A 19702-nucleotide genomic window follows, 5' to 3' on the forward strand; every position below is an offset into this window, starting at 1 on the left:
TTTCGAGAATACAGTTTCTCGTCCTCGATGACGTCGTCTTTGGTGTTAGGCGAGTTCTGCGCTAACAAGAAATGATTAGGGGTAAGTGGTTCGGGATCTCGAGGGTCCACACTGTAGTGATGTTACGTTATAGGATTTTGACTACGTTTACGTTATCCGTTAAATTAACGTAGCTTTAAAATTTATACGTTAAGTTAATACGTTATTTAACGCGTTGTTTGAAACAGCACGTTAACGTACGTTACACGTTATTTTTACGTTACTTTAAAGAAAAAATAATTGTAAAATAATAATAGGATCTTAATTATTAAATTTATTGCGTTTTTCTGCACAGGATAGGTGAATAAATCAAAGGAATAATATTTTATCAATGGTCTTGATTATGACTACGCGACTGTTTTGAATACTGTCATGACAAGTTCTTGGTAAATGAAATTGAAAACGTAAATGTTAGTTATTTCTTAATTCTTAACTGACTCAATAGTTAAAAATTAAACACTTGATCAGAAGTTAAAAAGATAAAAACTACATAAGCATTGGTCTCAGCAGATCTTTGTTGCGTGTTAAAAAAACTTTGGCGGCCAAAACATCTTGTGTTGTCCTGTTCTTGTGCCCCACAGTATGGCTAATGCCCATTGTTTTGGTTGTCAACCTACAGGAATTTAAAAAAGGCAACGCTGTTTTTTTCTGCAAATAACGTCAAAATTTAACGCCAGAAAATAATATTACGTTTACGTTATCCGTTAAGTTAAACGTAACATCACTACCACACTGACATAGGTCAGTGGACGTCCATTCAACAACGATTCGGCCTGAATCACGAAACCACGTAAAAGCTCTTCGGTAAGCGGACTTGATTCCACAATGGCTTCCAGAGCCACCTTTGCTGATTTTACGAGACTTTCCCAAACGCCTCCGAAATGTGGCGCTAAAGGTGGTGAAAAATGCCATTCGATTTCTTGTTTCACCATTTGACCAACGATGTTTTGCTCCTTGAGACGCTCGATGCCTTGTTGGATTGCCTTGTCCCCAGCAACAATTTGAGTTCCATTGTCGCTATACACGACTGACCGACGACCTCTTCGGGCGGTGAAGGAAGCAAAGGCGATCAAAGAAGACGACAAGTCGAATGAGGCTGCAACTTCCAAGTGTACCGCTCTAGTGTTGAGACATGTTATCTATAAAACATATCGTTTTACTTTGCGACGATAAATGGTGATGTTGCAAGGGCTGAAATAGTCCAAACCCACATGAGTGAATGGACGTTGGAACGGAATAAGACGATGACGCGGAAGCGGGGCCATTAAAGGAATGCAGGGAGTAGCTCTATAGCGTTTGCAAGTAAAGCACTTGTGCAGATACCTTTTGATAGCCACTCGTCCTTTAATGATCCAATATTGAGACCTTATTGAGCTGCGCAGTCTTTCTGGAGATGGATGAAACAGGAGATCATGCTCTCTCAGGACGATTAAACGCGTGAGCGGATGATCGTGAGGCAGGATTTTGGGATGCTTGATGTTTAACGAAAGGGGGGCGTAATTCAAGCGTCCTCCTACTCGCAATATTCCTTCTTCATCCAGAAATGGTGATAAAGTAATCAGCGTCGAACTTGATTTTAAAGGCCTTTTATTCTTTAAAGCCTCTATTTCTTCGGAATATTTATTTTATATATTTATATATTTGCGCAGATTTGATGCAATGATTAGCAGCGTGCTGAATGCATTTGACACCAATGCGTGATTTGTCACGATCCAACAATTTCAATTTCGAGTTGGAAATGAAACGAAGGATCCATGCAACAATTCGCATCACCACGTCATAGTTGAAATTTCGTTCCAAAAGTGAGCGGAGCCTATTTTTTTCAGTGGGGCCGTAAACAAGCCCAATCCAGTTGGTGGCTGATACCTCTGGATCTTCGACAGAAGGTTCGGGAAGTTTAATGGTTATCGGCCAGGCGTTTTCTTCTTGCTGCCAGAAGTTTGGGCCATTAACCCAACGGTAATTCTCCATCATCTCATCAGGGAAAAGTTCTCTGCTGCACTCTTCAGCTGGATTTTCGATACCTGGGACATGCTTCCATTCAGTTGGTTGAGAATGCTCTAAGAAGTTGGATATTCGATTTGCGACGAACGTCTGAAAACGACATGTCTTTGAGACTATCCACTGAAGGACAGTCTTAGAGTCAGAACAATAGATGATTTGATTGATGGGAATACGAAGGGTCGATTGGACGAACTTTACAAGGCGTAGTGCCACAACTGCTCCTTGGAGTTCTAATTTTGGAACGGTCAGCGGACGAAGGGGTGCCACGCGGGACTTTGACGTAACGAAATTTACGGCGACGATATTGTTGCGATAGGTTACTCGTAGATATACCACAGAGCCAAACCCAATGGTGGATGCATCGCAAAAGGCATGCAGCTGAATGTCTTGGATGTCACTAGACAAAGTTAGAGCTCGCGGGATCTTGAACGCTTCGAGCTGGCTAAGATTAGTAGTCCACTTGTTCCACTGGTGTTGAATTACTTCGGGAACTTGGTCATCCCAGTCAACACCGACAAGCCACCATTCTTGTAGAATTCTTTTGGCGCTAAGGATCACTGGTGATAAAAACCCCAGTGGGTCATACAAGGTAGACCCCGCACTCAAGATCCGACGCTTAGTACTCGCTTCGACGTCGGTTTTAACATCAAAGATGAAGCTATCACTTTTGCTGTCATATAAAAAACCTAAGGTTCTCTCCGTGGGCAAATCTTCTAGATCCAAATTCAGGCGAGGCTGATTACAATCACCTTCTGGTACACGTGACAATACCCGTAGAGATGAAGAGAGCCATTGGTTCAGGTGGAATCCTCCCTTTTTTATCAATGCTGTAGAATCTTTGACCGCTCGACTAGCCGCCTCTTCGGTGTAAAAAGAATCCAGAAGGTTATCTACATAGAAGTTCTTGTAAACTCGTTCAGCAGCTTCAGGAAATTCTTCACGATGTAGGTCAGCAATATGTCGGAGCACTTGAGAGCAGATGGAAGAGGATGAAACTGATCCAAAGATTTGTCGCTGCATTTCATATACGGTGGGTCTTTTTCGAGAGCCAGGTGGACGCCATAGAAATCGTAGGGCGGAACGGTCTTCATTCTTCACGCCAACTTGAAGAAACATTTGTTGTAATATCCCAAGATAGGGGCACCGACTTTTCTCTGAAGAGTAGAAGGGTAGCACCTATGTCATTCATGAGATTGGGACCCTTTAACAATACTTCGTTGAGCGCAACTCCTTAAAACTGTACCGAAGCTTCGAAGACCACCCTTACCTTTTCGGGTTTTCGAGGATTTACGACTCCATGATGGGGAAGGTACCAATTTCTCCCAAAAATGCCCTTCAATTCACTTTCTTTGAGAGGCAGCGCGAATCCCTTTGCCACATAGTCATCGATTACGGCTTTGTATCTCTCAGCAAAATTAGAATTGTGAACCAATTTTTTTTTTCGATGGATAAAAGTCGACGCAATGCACTATTGTAATTGTCCGGTAATGCGATATCTTCTGAAATCCATGGTAGACCTACTTCATACCTGGTTCCGTCGAATTGAATAGTTGCATCGAATTTCTTCCTCGCTAGTTTATCCTCGGTTGATTCTAGCGGTTGAGCTGGAGTTACAATTGGAAAGCTTTCCGTTTCCCACAATTTCTCAACTTGGCGCAAAAGTAATGCTTCCGTCGATGATTCTTGTACATGGTAGCAGAGTTTTTGCACCGTCAGCAAGGGTTTGTTCGAACGACAAACCGTTGAATCATGTTGCTGTGTCCCTAATGTTAGATCGCCAACACAAGTCCAACCAAATGGCGTCAATAAACCAAAGGGAGCGTCGGTTCCAACAGGAGGTAGTCTTTCATCGAGACGTAAGTGCAGCCATTGGTTTCCCGCTTTAATAAGGATGGTTGGTTCTCCAACATCAACCAGTTTTACGTCTTTGAGATGAGGGTAACGACTTCGGATCTCCAGCATTAACTCCTTCGGTGGGCATGGTAACTTTAGGTAGGCCTACTGAGTCGGCACAGTAGAGACCTGCTTTAAATCCGATTCGAAAGATCTATCACGAGCCTTCACAGTCAGACTAACCGTAGTTGATTGAAACTGTGGGTCTTGGCCGTGAAACGGGCCAAAGGATACATTCCTTGCATTCCCTTTGCATTTGAGCTGTTTAGCTACATCCTCTCGAATTAAGTTAACGGTCGCTCCTGGATCTAGAAAAGCGAAAGTTTCTATTTCCACCCCGTTAGCTTGAAGTAACACAGGAACGATAGCTAGGGAAGTGTTGATAGGTGTTTATGGTCATTGCGCGACCATCAGACGATTTTGCTGATGGCTGGCCTGCATTTTTAGTGGTTGAAGCATTCGCGGGATAAACTCGAGGTGCTCCGTGCAATAGAGGGTGGTGTCGTTGACCACAGTTCCCAATGTTGCAGACGATTTCGGTGGGACACTCCGTTTCCCGATGTGTTCCAATCAGACACCTGAAACATAATCGTTTCTCTTTTACCCACTCCACTCTAGCTGTAACATCTAGATCTTTGAATGTGGAACAGGTTTTTATCGAATGGGCGTTATCACAATAAATGCACTTCTTAATAACGCCTTTTTCAGCGACGACGAATTACTCTCAGAGGGAGGACTTTGCTGCGGTTTCTTGACTGGTGGAGTTGTGGAGGTGTGAAAAACAACAGGACCTTTACCAAAGAGAGGAGTTGGTTTGGTGGAAGGCTTAGCACTTCCCGCTTTCTTTTCCTTCTGTGGAGCTGGTGATCTATGAGTAGACGGCCTGGTCATCAATTCACCCATCACCATCTCGTCTATCCACTTTGCTAGATCCTTGAGAGTAGCTCGTGTTGGAGTCATCCGGTACACTTTCACGCCCCAGCTACTTCTCATTCGCGGAGGTAAACGGGAGACGACGTGTTCCAGAGTCATTCCCGATTCCAAGTCTTGCTCATATCCGCCGGTCCTCATGGCATGCATGGCTCCATGAAGAGTTCGATTTAGCTTGGTTAGTGCCTCTGAATCATCATCTCGGATCGATGTAAGATTCATAAGAGACATCAAATGGCTCCGAGCAACCACTTGTGGTTGACCATATCGCTTTTTCAGTTCTACTAAGGCATCATAATAAGTGGACGGATTGTCCAAGTATTCGGCTATGTAGGAACGAACTTCTGTAGTGAGCAACTGCTTTAAGAAAGCATGGCGTTGAGCGTCCCATGATACCACATTATGGATCATGTCCCTAAACGAAGAGATAAAGGATGGCCATTCCTTTGGATCGCCATTGAATGGCGTGATCTGTGGTAACGCGTTCATTAGCCAATTTGGGCTGAACCCCGTTGAAGCTCCCCTTGGTGGAGGTGTACGCCTGTTAATCCAATCATCGCTGCTGAACGATGGCATTAAAGGAGGTGGTGGACCACCTCTCCCCGATTGTTGTAATGGTCTAGGATTGTACTCAGACGGGGGAGGGCTCCCAATCGTTGATACAGGTCGAGAGGTTTCGAATCTACATCGATCGTTAGTTCTGTCCATTGATTGTCTTAACGTCAGATCAGCCGTGAACTGTAACGATATTCATCCATGGTGAAGAAAGATTCTTCATCAGCTTGGCTCCGAGTAGCACGACTGTCAGTAAAAGCTGGCGAACCACGTCGATCACAAAGGTAATGATTCACCTGTTGTGATGCTCCTCGGACATGAATTTCTATGCCTAAAATATAAGTATAGGCATCTGTCATCGGCTTGTTAGCTTCCAATAATTGTTGATTGTACAAGAAATGGGCATTTTGCACTTGCTCCAAGCCGCTATGGATTTGTGTCTTCAGGTGTTTTAATATGGAACGGCGACAATGGTTTCTAATCAGCTGCACTATCTCACGACACTGTTGCTCAAGGATAACGACTAATGTGTCTCGTTCGACCCGTGCCACCTCAATTGCTCGAAGTCGTTCTTGCGGTGAAAGGGATACTCGATTGCTGGGTTCTGTTGATCCACTTTGACTGCCAACTCCAGTATCATTTCTGTTACGATGAACCGGAATACCAATATCTGGCATACTAGTTGTGCTGCTGTCACGTGTCCGTGGTTGAGCCATTTCACTAGGCAACTAAGTTTTTGGTAACTTAAAGTTTCCTCTGCGAATCACCACTGTATAATCGACGGCCCTGAGAAGGTATCGACGATACAAGACGGACAAAAAGGTAATTAACAATCGACGGCCCTGTAAAGGTATCGACGATTGTGAATGTGTGAGATGGACGAAATACGGAAAGAACAATCGACGGCCCTGTAAAGGCATCAACGATTGTGATTGTGCACAAGCGAAAACGAAACGAACAATCGACGGCCCTGTAAAGGTATAGACGATTGTAAATGTGCACAAACGAAAAACGAAATGAACAATCGACGGCCCTGTAAAGGTATCGACGATTGAAAATATTAATGACGGATGAAAACGGAATTAACAATCGACGGCCCTGTAAAGGAATCGACGATTGAAAATGTGACGGACGAAAACGGAGTTAACAATCGACGGCCCTGTAAAGGTATCGACGATTGAAAATATGACGGACAAAAACGGAATTAACAATCGACGGCCCTGTAAAGGTATCGACGATTGAAAATGTGACGGACAAAAACGGAATTAACAATCGACGGCCCTGTAAAGATATCGACGATTGAAATATGCACAGACGAAAACGAAAGGATCAATCGACAGCCCTGAAAAGGTTTCGACGATTGAAATGTGCACAGACGAAAACGAAATGAACAATCGACGGCCCTGTAAAGGTATCGACGATAGCAAATGTGTGTTGGACACCGAAAATTACCAATCGACGGCCTTGAAAAGGTATCGACGATGGTAAATAGGACGAGATAAGCAAATACTGACAAGAATTGACCAACCACCATAGGTCGGACAAAACTATGCCAGCTAACAATGCTTACGTCCTGATTGAAGTGTTCAAATGATGAGCCGGGATACCCAGGGATGAATGGCCACGTGATCGGACAGGTGATGGCGAAGATAAACACGAACGATGAAGTTTCCCGGTCGATGCACCAAAATGTTAACCACCGAAATAAGGGTGATGAAAATGTGGTTAACTCAGTGGCCAAAAGGGCCACGCTGCGATGTATTTAACACGAACACGAGGTTACAACGGCGAAAACGGGAACAACAGGTTGCGACTGCAGCCAAGACTAAAACGAATGAGAATGACCTCGTTGCCACATCTCCCTCCGTCTTCGACTACGGCGGAAATGCAGAAAAAAGAGCTAAAACAAAAGAAGGGCGCTAACGCGAACAATTAGCTTTAGGTGTAAATAGGGTGGCGGAAGTGTAAGGGAGGGTAACCTATAGCAAAACCAAAGGGTATTAGTTTAGCCAAGGTCAGACAAGTTCAGACTTGTCTGCCCCTCGGCAATGACACGAACACACACACACATACATACAGACATACAAAACCAACACTTAAATTTACATTTATTACTAACGACTTCTGTCGTTAACAGAAAATATTGATGATGAGTGTGAAGAAACAAATTGTGCAGTTCTTGAGGAAGTTGTCGATTCGGTCGACGATGATTTTGACGATTTCAATGCTAGCGTTCTTTCGTCTATAAGTAATGGTAATTTCAATGATTACACATCCCTTTTGAAAAAAGCTTGTCTAAAATCTCAACAACGTATGAAAAAAAAACACTCCAGGGAAAAACGAGAACGGTAATAATAATGATACTGATTATTTTATAGTCTAGTTCGTTTGCCCTTGTAACATGTAAGGATGAAAGAGTCAGAGCTGTTAGGAAGAGCGCAATAGTATAGGCATTGGAAAATGGAGTCAGAAAATTAAGCAACGACCGGACAACACGCGTTATGCAAAGTACAAGTTTCAGCTTAGGCGACATGTTAGTTGCTAAAACAGTAGAGAAAAGAAAAATACGAATCGGAGATTGGTGTGTGTTCCAGTGTGAACCCGATTCTAGCCATGCAAACAAAAAAACCAAAAAAAAAAAACGTGTTATGATTGGTCATGTGATGTCATTTAGCGCTTTATCTGCCGCCTCAAAAAAAGAGTTGAATGCGACAATTTTGGAATGGGATGGCGAGGAAAACTTTGGGGCACTATGTCACTGGAATAATTTTGAAAACCAAAAACAAAATTTATCGGGTAAATTGAAACCAGTCGAGGTGTCCATTCGTGGCTTTCATCCCTGTCATTTTTATGTTTGCAGTGTACCCCCTCCCCAGCTTGATATGAGCATTATTAAATTGTCGGATGTAACGGTGTTGAATTTAAAACAATACACAAGTCAATATGTTTTCTAATAACTTTTCGAGCGTTCAGTTAATTAACATTTAAAGGTAGAAAATCAGAATTGGTTAAGTGTGAGAAATTTATCACAAGAATGCCGAAAAATACGCGAATTATAAGCAAATTACGTAAAAACTACGCAAAATACGCAAAATTTACGCAAAATACGCAAAATTTACGCAATTTAGGTAAAATTTAAGCAAATTTAGCAAAAAAACAGGCAAATTACGCAAATTAAGCAAACTTAACCAAAATGAAGCAAAAATTTAGCAAATTAAGCCAAATTTACGTAACTTACGCAAATTTTTAGCAAAAGATTTTTGCTTCGTACACCTAACCCCTCAGTGGTGAACCCCTCTTGACAATGATAATGGCACGACAGCAGGTAAGCAAAAAAAAATTGAATAAGGTATTTATTACTGTAATTTTAATATATTTCCGAATTAAAATGTAATACAATGTGACACAAACACTTACTTTTCTGCTATTTTTTCAATAGCCGATGTCAAACGATCATAAATTGCATTTTTTTTTTTGCTTGCCCAGACACCATTTCTTTCAGCACTTCAACTGTTTCCTTCTCGATATCTATTATATCCGCCTTCCAGTTAGTTTTTTTTTCTGCAGAATTATCCACATGCGGTGGTAGCTTTTCCTTTCCCCCTCCATTATTAACCTCGGCAACGTGAAGCAATTTGATTGTTGCGTCTTCCCCAAATATTTCATTCATACGATCCGTCCATCGCCATGCCTTCGAATCGGCACCAGGCCTCTTTATCAACCGCCACGGATCCTTCAGATTATAATTTTTTTTTGAAAGCTGGGCTGAAGTTCTGCCAAGAGCCACAAGTCCCTCAGCTTTAGTCATCTGGGAAATTGTCATCAAATTGCAATATTAAATATATTTTTTTTAATTTTATATCTCTTACCTTTTGCCATATTTTAGCTTTTTGGAGTATGGCTGATCAAATTGTGGCTTGAATTTATGAAATATGTCGAGCAATAGGGGTGTTTAGGGAACTGACCCCTTATCCGTCGTCTCCTCTGAATCCGATTCGTCCGCCTCATCTTCCTGCACCATCGGACCGTCGTTGGTGTGAACGTGTTCGTGATCTGATAATTCTAAAATATGTATTACAATTTAGTACAATGTATGCTCAGAATATAACTTCAATATTACACTTACCATGAACGGAATGCTCCGCTTGATCGGTTTGACCACCGATAAAGACCACTGGTCCGTTATGTACAGTATCCTGCAAAAAAAGGTGAACACCGACTTATTTTGAAAATGCGATCTGTGGGTAGAAAATATTAATAGTTTACCTTTTGAAGGAGAGGTAGGGCGGTTTTGGCGCAAAATCATCATAAAGGGGGTTAGGTAATTTCAGTCCAGACACTTTTTTTTTGCCCTAGTTATTAAATGTCTAGAAAAAAGTGTAGACTGTATTATCGATAGACTACCCTACCCCCCGGCAAAGTAGAACAATTTTTGCAATACAAAATATAGTTTTTCCATTACTCGTTATTGTCTTTATCAGGTCGGGTAATCGGGTAGCATATGGAAACACCAAATTATATTTATAATTATGCTAGCCATCTGTTAGAAAATTGTTAGTGGCTTATTTGATACGATTCCGTCGGCGACGCTTGAGATCCGCGTTCAAAGCTTGTTTGCGTTAATAGTTTTCAGAATAAATCTAGCTAATAAATATAATTAAATAAATCTTTGATGAGAAATATTATCTTTAAAATTTTGAAAAAAGTATTTTTATATGACCAATGATTTTTTAATTCGTAAACAATTACACTTTTTTCATGACTGGAATAATTTTGAAAACAGTTATCTCACTCAAGTCTAGAACGCGGATCTCCAGCGTCAGTATAGTAAAAATAGTAAAAACCTTGTTGAGTAAAAATATCTATTAACTAAAGCAAGAAACAGAGATACCAGCTTTCTCACACCATGCAGGAAACAGACGCTGCAATCCAAGTCCAGAATGAGCGTAAACGTTATTACCAATAAACAATAACAAATCTACAGCAAGAAGGATAACAAAAATAGCAAATAAAAAATTATTTAAAAAATAATAGAAACTGCTGACAAAATTTATTGAACTAACCATCTAGTGAGCGAAACGATAACTCTGTCGTAAAAGGGAGTGAGCAAATTTCCCCGCGCTGGAAAAAGATATGATAATAACGAATTTTTCTAAGTGTTGATAGAGAGCCAAAAGAAAAGAAATGGGACGGGCTAGGGACATCAACGAGGGACAAACGAAATATAGCGGAAAAATGGAAGTACTTCATTTTTTAAGGGATTGGATTGGAATTTGAAACATCTACTGGATGAACTCGTCGCAGCGGTGCCATTGGTACGGCTTTGGAGCCCCTATAGGACAACAATTCCTATCTGGGCAATCTATACCTTAAATTTTCCATAATTATTTACCTTGAGCTGCTCCAAACAAATTATTGCAGCAGGCACATTTTTATCCATTGAAATAATATTATCAATCATCTTAGAGGGTTAACGGGGAGTGGCTAAATTGATTAGTTTACCTGCAGAAAATGAGCCTGTCAATTGAAATTTTAAATAGAAAACTTATGTTTCAAGTACCATTGTTAGAAGCTTTGGAAATGTGAAGCTGATGATTTCCAGTGCTACAATCAGATAATGGAATCTGTTTATGTGTCCCACACTCCCACCTATGATAACAATAATGGTATTCTTTTTTAAGATGCCTTGAATTGATGTATGCAACAATGTGATGACATTAAATCTAGAAATACATATACCATTATTAGAAGATTTGGAAGCATGAGCTTTACGATTTCTTTGTTACAATCAGCAAATGGGTTACGTACCTTGGGCCCACCTGTTAATAATAATAGTTAGATTGTGTTTCATGATTTCAATTATTAAAAAAAAGTACTTTTCTTAGCTTGAGAACAATGAAGAGATTTAGCAACAGGATCAACAGGTTTGCCTACGTAAAAGTTATCAAGTTACTTCACCAACATACCAGTTTTGAGATAAACATTTACAAAATATATTACATAGTAAGTGTTTAGGTACGACAAGTTCTTTTAAGTTCCATTTCTTGGATGGCTGGAAAACTCCACCTATTTCTCTCCCTTTAATAATGTCATCAATATCAAAATGACGACCACAGATAGAAAGAACCAATTTTTAATTCAGGTTTGGGAATCACTTTTTCCCATTCCGAAAGCCTTTTCTTGTTAACTTCAAAACGCCCATGCCCAAGACCGACCCCTAGTGGACTTTTTTTGTGTGGATCTGGTGTGGTGTAAAACACTTATTTCAAACCCTTCATTTATGGTTCAAATTGGGTGTGCTTCACGCAACCGAGGAATTGCAAATGAAAAGCCTCGTTTAACGTATTTCTGAATTTGCGATGTGAAAGCTGCATTTGATACTCTTCGGATCCTCGTGTTACGAAACTATTTTGCCTCATTTTTACTTAGAGTAAAGGTAATTTTTGTAAACCAGATTCAAGAGCATTCCTAACGGGTGCAGGACACTCCTTAATGATATTTCCCCCTCTAGTTGATGGCATTTTTCGAAGGGTGTCTGACACCATTATGAACTTTAGGTAGAACTAGATTTAAGCACAATAAAAATTCATCTAGTTGGTGTTGGGGATTTATTCGGGGAATATTGGATTCATAATAGTGTCACACACTTAAATTTTTTTGTGGTTTCTGCGCCTTTTTAAGTGTGTGTGACACCAGTTTGAAACCGTGGGTAGGCTAGTTAACGAAACAGCATATTGGTTTACTTTTCTGCGATAAGGACTTAGAAATATTCATCAAAGTAGTTGTATAGCATATAGCTTTTAAAATTACATCTATATGCATTTCATATTGGTTTGCCACACTCATATTTTTTATTTCAATTTGTTACCACAGTTTGTAAGGAACATATTGGTTTGACACTGCAATGAAACGCGTCTACATCTTGTTTCATAAATATAGTTTTCCATCCAATGTTTACTGCGTTTCAAACGCTCACTTTACAATATTGTAAAACACAAGTGGGAATGCAGACGACGACATATTGTGGTAGCCATGGATACCAGCAGTAAGAATGCTTTTGCTGTCGCTTATCAATCGTCTTTTGTTATTTGACTTTCCATACCTTTAGAATTCTCCAAGCTGCAAAAGAGCAGACGAACTTGGAAAAAAGACATATCGCGTGGTGATCGCATTTAGTGGTGAATAACGCCGATGGTAAAACTAAGCTTATTAATTTAATATTTTCCGACTAATGTTTAATTATTCCTCGTGCATGTCAGTTGGGAATTCCTGTTGGCGAGTTTGTGTGAATTTGTTACTTCAAGCATTAGTTAACTGTTTTAGTCTTTAATTTGGTTTGTCGTTGGTATACTAAGAAGATTCCAATGTTAGGTTTTTACATTGTGACAATTTTTATTTAACATTTCATGGTTATTAGACCTTCTGGACTGCATCAGTCAATCAATTACTTGTTTTGTACCCTAATGTCATGCTTTTTCATTCAGCAGTACAATAGAAATAAAATACGTGGCAGTAAAAAGCACTTGTCTGTTTACTGAAAATGTCTAGCTTGTTTGCACTCGTGAAAGAGACGGACCAAGATTGTAACTGTGAAAACTGGTATGTTTGAAGGGTTCAAAACCAGGGCGATGCACCAAAAAAATGCAATAGGGTAACACTAGTGTGATCTACCAACAAATTGCATGAGATTAAAACTGGAGAAAATCACCAGTACATGTAAAGGGTTTGATACGGGTTTATGCACCCATTATACAAAAATTTCAGCTGGAGAAGTGCACCAGTTACATATTAGTGTATTACACCGGTTAATATAGTAGGGAAAATCAGAGAAGTACACTGGGACAAATTTGAGCTTCATACGGGTATATTTAATTAGAACAATACCGGTGGAAAATAACTATAAAATTTGCGGGTAAAGCTTTATAACTTACACCGGTGTTAAACCCGCCCTATCACGCGAACAAGAGGTGTAACACCAGTGTGTTTCACCAGTGTCACACTTCACACGGGTGAAGCACACTGGTTCAACACGGGATCCGACCCGACAAAACTCCGCTATGTACATAGTTTTCATCATCTTCAACATAACCACAAATAAAACAGTATGCACCGCGCCGTTTCTTCTTTTTTTCAACAACGACATTTTAAACGGAAAATTTGCCAAGCATTACGAACAATTATACGACGTCAAGAACACCACAAACTGCCATGAACAATGGCAGACGGTTGGACGGACGCAGTATGTAGAGAACAAAACTCCGACTTGATGGCACGACACGCATTCCTATCACCCTTAAATTGGAGGAAGGGTAGCAAGAATGCTGGCGACAGTTGCCCATGTTAATTCTATTATGGACATAACGAACCAATGGTTTTTATCTGTGGTTTGACGTTGGCTGGGAACCTGAAACGTCATAATTTTTTTTTTTTACGGTAGGGGTTGGTTTTTTCGTCGCTTTTCTTTTTGAACCCCTGGCCTTTGCAATGTCACCAAGGGTAGGACCCGCATTTTTTGGCAATACCCTTATCATAGCGCCATCGACGACTACCCGCGAAGCGCAATGGCACCTCGATAATGGAACGGCTTGGCAGAGGGGCAACGATTGCTTCTCCATCGAACATATTTTCTCTTTCTAGATTTGTACAAATAAAGCATCTAACATTAAATACCATAAAAATAAATAAAGAATAGTTGTTTGTTTTGAAATTATTATAAAATATGTGTGAAATAAATTAAACTATTACATCACGAATGATAATGCTACTTACAAATCAACAATGTAGAAATGTAGAACTTTAGAATTTAATTATGCATATAACTTGCGAGACCCATTATCACTCCTTCTAAAGGTCTCGGCTTGTTGCTTTTCCATTTCTTTCTCTTTTTCCTCTTCTATATTTTTCCTCTCTTCAATCAACTGTTTCTCAGCTTTTTGTTTCAAAAAATGTTGATGAGCTTTGCCGATCATTTCTGCCCTATATTCGGGTTCTACCACACAAGACGCGATTTGTAGCACGTGTTTTAATAAACTTTTATATCAATTTGCACCTACCTGCTTCAAATTTTTGCTTGGTGTCCTGGGTCACTCGCAAATGACAAACACCGCCACACGGAAAAGTAAATTTTATTACACTAGAGCCACAAGATTTACTTTACACAGGAAGTTGTTGTTGTGTTCATGTGCAATCATGGCAAACACAAATATGAAATGACTGAGATGATGCTTCAAACTAATTTCTTCTCTTAGTTTCCTATGTTGCGTCTTTCTCTCTTATACTGTTTTTGTGTACTGTATTCTGATTTACTGCTTCCCGCGTATTTTTCTTTATCTTGTGCTTTCTGTCAGTTACTTGCATTTCATACTTGAAATAGAGCCCTCCAATTTTTTGCTGTAAAGCTGTTAAAATAATTTAAATTGCTTTTCATGTTTGCTTCAATACATTTTTAATTATACTTGTCTGGTTGTTGGTTAATAACAGCCGTCAAGAGGCTCCAATCATGCTGTCTATTGCATCATGCTGTTCGTTGCTGGAAGATTGGTTTTCAGTTTCTTCATTATAAACACACATTTTTATTGCTGATTCGTTAGTAGAGGCAATTCACATCGCGGTTTCGCGTGTCAATTGTTTCGATGTCCGCCATTTTCTCTGGTTGTTTATGTCATGTTTTGCCTTGTTTGTATTGGCTGAAAGTGTTATTTCCCAATACAAAGTGGATTTTATGAATCAGTGTTTAATTTTTTTAAATTTTTTTTTTGTGTCAGTTAATTGCTACGTATCTTGGTTAGTATGTGTAGCAATTTCTGTTTCCAGATCACATTTCTTGTATTTTTTAAAAAATCTTTTCTGTAGGGCTGTCATGGGTTTTCAATATTGTTGTGCCCCGGGTTGCAAAAACAAATAACATTTGTTTTTGCAAAACAGAGTTTGTAATGCACATTTTGTTCTAGGTAAGTCTCAACAAATTTATTAATAGTGAATGTGTCTATCTAATTCTTCTATTTGAAATCACACAGGAAAACCTTTTTAGTACACTGGAGAAACACACCCAGACTGGGCCCCATCCCTGAATCTTGACAAAGTGTATGTTAACGCTAAGTCAGCCATGGATAGAGAGTCAAGAAGAGTAATTTTAAATGTTCAAGAGGTAATACAAATTATGAAGTATAATTTATTTATACGTTATGACATCAAAAAGTTATATGTTATAGTAATGTTACAAATAAACAAATGAAGAGTAATAACCTTCGCTTTCATCAACAAATTTTTGTTTAAAAGACTGATTGCACAAAATGATCCAATTCCCCCATCGATAATCGAATCTCTTGTAGGTCTCAAGGCCCTTGTAAGCCTTTAAATCTTCATGCGTGTATGGAGACTTGGAACATAGCAGGTAATTTACCAAATCAAGATTGGTTACCAGTGGCATTTTTCCTGCGATGCTAAGTCCATTGCACCAATACTCTTCGTGAATTGTATAGGGGCAATCACAACCTACTATTAATAGTTTTGCTGCATACTTACGTTTATCTTCTGACAGCCCTACAGAAAATATTTTTTTAAAAATACAAGAAATGTGATCTGGAAACAGAAATTGTTATACATACTAACTAAGATACGTAGCAATTAACTGACAAAAAAAAATTGAAAAAAATTAAACACTGATTCACAAAATCCACTTTGTATTGGGAAATAACACTTTCAGCCAATACAGACAACGCAAAACATGACATAAACAACCAGAGAAAATGGCGGACATCGAAACAATTGACACGCGAAACCGCGATGTGAATTGCCTCTGTTGGTGAAACAAGAGGAGTTATAAAGAGACAATCTCACTCCTAACAATGATCCCCTTTTCTTCCTTTTATCACATTTTCTCGTCTCAGATCTTGTTCAACACTCTTAAATACCGGTTTAAAAGGATCGTTTTCACTCACTCTGTTCTCATTGGTTGTATTACTCTTGACACGTTACACAAGCTTATACTTTAATATAAGTGCATATTTAAAAATCAAATGACAAGAATAAATATTTGATTATAAAGTTGTCATAGAGAAATATATCGTCTGCTTTCGTCGTGAGGGTAACGGTAGCGAGGGGAAGCCCAGCGACCAATCAGAAAATTGGAGGATAAAATAAAATGCATCGCGCTGTTGGCTGCCATCGCCCAGAATCGCAACGAAGCGTCTCTAGGAGCCGTCGTGATGAGCGATATCTAGTTAGAAATTACTGATCCGAGCTGAGAATCTCAGCTACTTGATACGACCCATATGTAATGATAACTTTTTCATTTATGCTGTCCTCTGCTTTGTAATAAAACAACGTTGAAATAGTAGCTGCCGTTTATTTCTTATATGATTTTAATATTTAACTTCTCTTGCGAAATATGTCATGCTAATAACATGAAAACGTATTCAAAATATTTTTATTCATAGTTATTAATCTATACTATTCTTTCCAGAATCAGTTCTTTGTACCGTAAGTTAACTGAAAATCCATCTACTTAGCTTATCAGGCGGATTCGGGAAACTCAATCTCCATCTATTGAGCTTAGCAGGCGAATTTCATTCATTTCCACATTTCCCCTCCATCCCAAATGCTTCGCCCTAAATCGCTTCGGGAAATTTCCCCTCCATCCCAAATGCTTCGCCCTAAATCCCTTTGGGAAATTCCAACTCCATCTCGTTCAGGTAACTCTGAACTCTACCAGGCAAAGTACGACAGAAATCCTGGTAGAGTTCAGGCCCCTCTACCACAGGCTAGGCGTTGCCGTCATTGGTGCAACATGGTCCCTCCCCTATCTACCAGCACTGCCGCTGCCGAACTGTCGGGGCAGGTCGGGGCCTTTATTTTTTTTGTTTACTTATCTAATTTTTTTTTTTTTTTTATTTGTGCAATACAATACCTTTTACCCTTATAATTTTTTTTTCACTTTTTAGATGGCTTAACGGTATGCTTTCATTTAAATTGATGTTAATTGTCAATTGACACCGACTGTGTAACCGGTTCAACAAGCCGATTAAATTGTTTTGTACTTTGTTTGCACCCGTTTCGTGTATTACATTGTATTTTACTCTTTTTATTGATTTCACTTCACTTGCTCACACTTTTTCGAGGATGGGCACGGCCTTATCGTTTACATTGGGTATTTTGAACTGAAGGGAACCGATTGATAAGTACCTACCCGAGTTATAACCGATTGGTCATTTTTCAGCTAGGTAGGTCGGTGCGGTTTAAATGTATCGGGTACTCCCCTTGTCCCAGTATACGAAATTCAAATAGCTTCTTTCAGTAAAAACATTAGTCAGAAATAAATAAATTTTACAGAAATAGATAGCCCTCATCATAGGATATCCATTTCTGTAAAATTTTTGCTTAAAAAGTGCTTACTTAATTAGTAAAACCGACTGGATATATTTTGTCGAACTGGTTTGACGGGTCTTTAAATTAAATTAATTGCAATCAGTAAACTATAAATTCTTAATTTAAAGAAATAGCAGGTATGGATAGCTCTTTACAAGATCTACCCATTTATGCAAAATTATTGCTTTAAAAATTGTAACTCGAGTAGTAAACTGATTCACAATTTGTGGGTAGGTCGGTGCGGTTCGAAGGGGAATCGGGTAATCCCCATCTCCCTGAAATACATAAAATTTAAACAATTTTTTGCGGACAAACTATAAGTTCAAAACAAGTAAATTTTCAGAAATGTATAGCCCTTCGAACCCTACGACCGAGATCAAGTTGGCTAGAGTAGTTGAGACCATTTTGAAAGAATGTGTATTACTGAAGACATTGCCATATCGGGGCCGAAAACCTAAGCGACAAAAAACAAAATAATTAAAAAAATTTTAAAATAAATAAGTTAATTGTGTAAATACCCCTGGATTTTTAGTAAGTGGTTGACGAAGTTTGCCTGGATGAATGGGTATCTTGAAAACTTTAGTGCTCGTTTGTCGTGTCAAGTAATAGAGTTGGCTAACATCCGAAGTTGCCAGTTCGATGAAATTGTGAAAAAAAAATTGGACACGAACTAGTAACTAGGGCTCGGCCCCGGTTCTCGAAAACCCGGTTTACCCGCGGTTCGTCGCCCAAAAAAGTCGCCCATGAGCGATCCGGGTAGTCTATTTGCCAAAGTGGGTAGGCTGGGCGGATTTGATGGGCAAACCGGGTATACCCACCGCCATCTTGGAAAATGGCAGCTTGCAAAGCCCCAAGTTAAATTAAAAGGGAGGGTAGCAAAAAAAAATTTTTTGTGGTGGGAAATTCAAAGGGCATCACTTGATTTCAGGGAAAAACTCGGGTAATCGGGTAGGAAATCGAGGATAACGGGTTTTGAACCCGGGTAATGGAAACGGTTTTCGAAATTGTGTTACCCACATGGTACCCGGGTAGGTAGTGGGCACAAAGTCTTAGGAACCGTTACCCACCGGATCCAATTTTTTTGCCGAGAAGACCTACCCATTTGCCCAAATACCTACCCATTGGACATGGGGCCGAGCCCTACTAGTAACAGTTCTTGCATGGCGGCTTACGGAGTTTCGCCCATTGTAGTTTTAGTTTTAATTTTTTCCATTGAAATTATCTTCCGTTCCATTCATAATTGGATCACGAAATTCCTTCGTTATCAGGTAATCTTTTAATTTTTATTTGACCTCGATATAGACTGTACTTTATTTATTATTAATTCTTTTGTAGACGTGTTTACTTTCTGTAGCAGACAAAAACTGGCGGGCTCCCTTATCAGCCCGCCAGTTTCCTCTACAACATCCATTTTTGTCTGCTACAGAAAGTAAACACGTCTACAAAAAAATTAATAATAAATAAAGTACAGTCTATATCGAGGTCAAATAAAAATTAAAAGATTACCTGATAACGAAGGAATTTCGTGATCCAATTATGAATGGAAAGAAAGATAATTTCAATGGAAAAAATTAAAACTAAAACTACAACGGGCGAAACTCCGTAAGCCGCCATGCAAGAACTGTTACTAGTTCGTGTCCAATTTTTTTTTCACAATTTCATCGAACTGGCAACTTCGGACGTTAGCCAACTCTATTGACCCATAGGAACTTTGAACTAGTTATTCTTCTAGTCTTTCAGTCTAAACCAGGAAAATTTTGGGTCTCCGCCTCCCTTATTGCCTGCCGTAAATACTGAAAAATTTGTTATAGCTTCCAACCGAGGATTTCCCAAAGAGGCGATTGTAGTCCTGATTAAATCCTCGGTACTAAATTCAGTGCCAGATTTAGTGTAACATTTCGCTTCAAATAAACAT

General features: G+C 39.4%; 1 protein-coding gene and 1 pseudogene across 1 annotated transcript; both read right to left on the bottom strand.

Annotated features, from left to right (window-relative positions):
- Nucleotides 1-743: 743 nt before the first annotated feature.
- On the bottom strand, nt 744-4005 carry LOC123475353. Its single transcript, XM_045177947.1, has 4 exons — nt 3572-4005; nt 3311-3446; nt 1906-3219; nt 744-1178 (listed from the first exon to the last, which is right to left on the bottom strand). Exons 1-4 carry the CDS (start codon nt 4003-4005, stop codon nt 744-746), a joined length of 2319 nt encoding a protein of 772 aa, XP_045033882.1.
- Nucleotides 4006-10973: 6968 nt separating this feature from the next.
- LOC116928702 lies at nt 10974-13565 on the bottom strand (annotated as a pseudogene).
- Nucleotides 13566-19702: the final 6137 nt, after the last annotated feature.

The sequence above is a fragment of the Daphnia magna genome, linkage group LG8 (assembly GCF_020631705.1).
Source record: "Daphnia magna isolate NIES linkage group LG8, ASM2063170v1.1, whole genome shotgun sequence".
Classification (NCBI taxonomy): Eukaryota; Metazoa; Arthropoda; class Branchiopoda; order Diplostraca; family Daphniidae; genus Daphnia; species Daphnia magna.

Bases quoted from the DNA above. Each gene is read 5' to 3' on its own strand.
- LOC123475353 (XM_045177947.1), bottom strand. From the start codon at position 4,005: ATGCTGGAGATCCGAAGTCGTTACCCTCATCTCAAAGACGTAAAACTG. The intron at 3,447-3,571 runs GTATGAAGTAGG...TTTTGCTGAGAG, and splicing joins ATTCAATTCGACGGAACCAG to ATACAAAGCCGTAATCGATG. The intron at 3,220-3,310 runs GTAAGGGTGGTC...TGAATGACATAG, and splicing joins ATCCTCGAAAACCCGAAAAG to GTGCTACCCTTCTACTCTTC.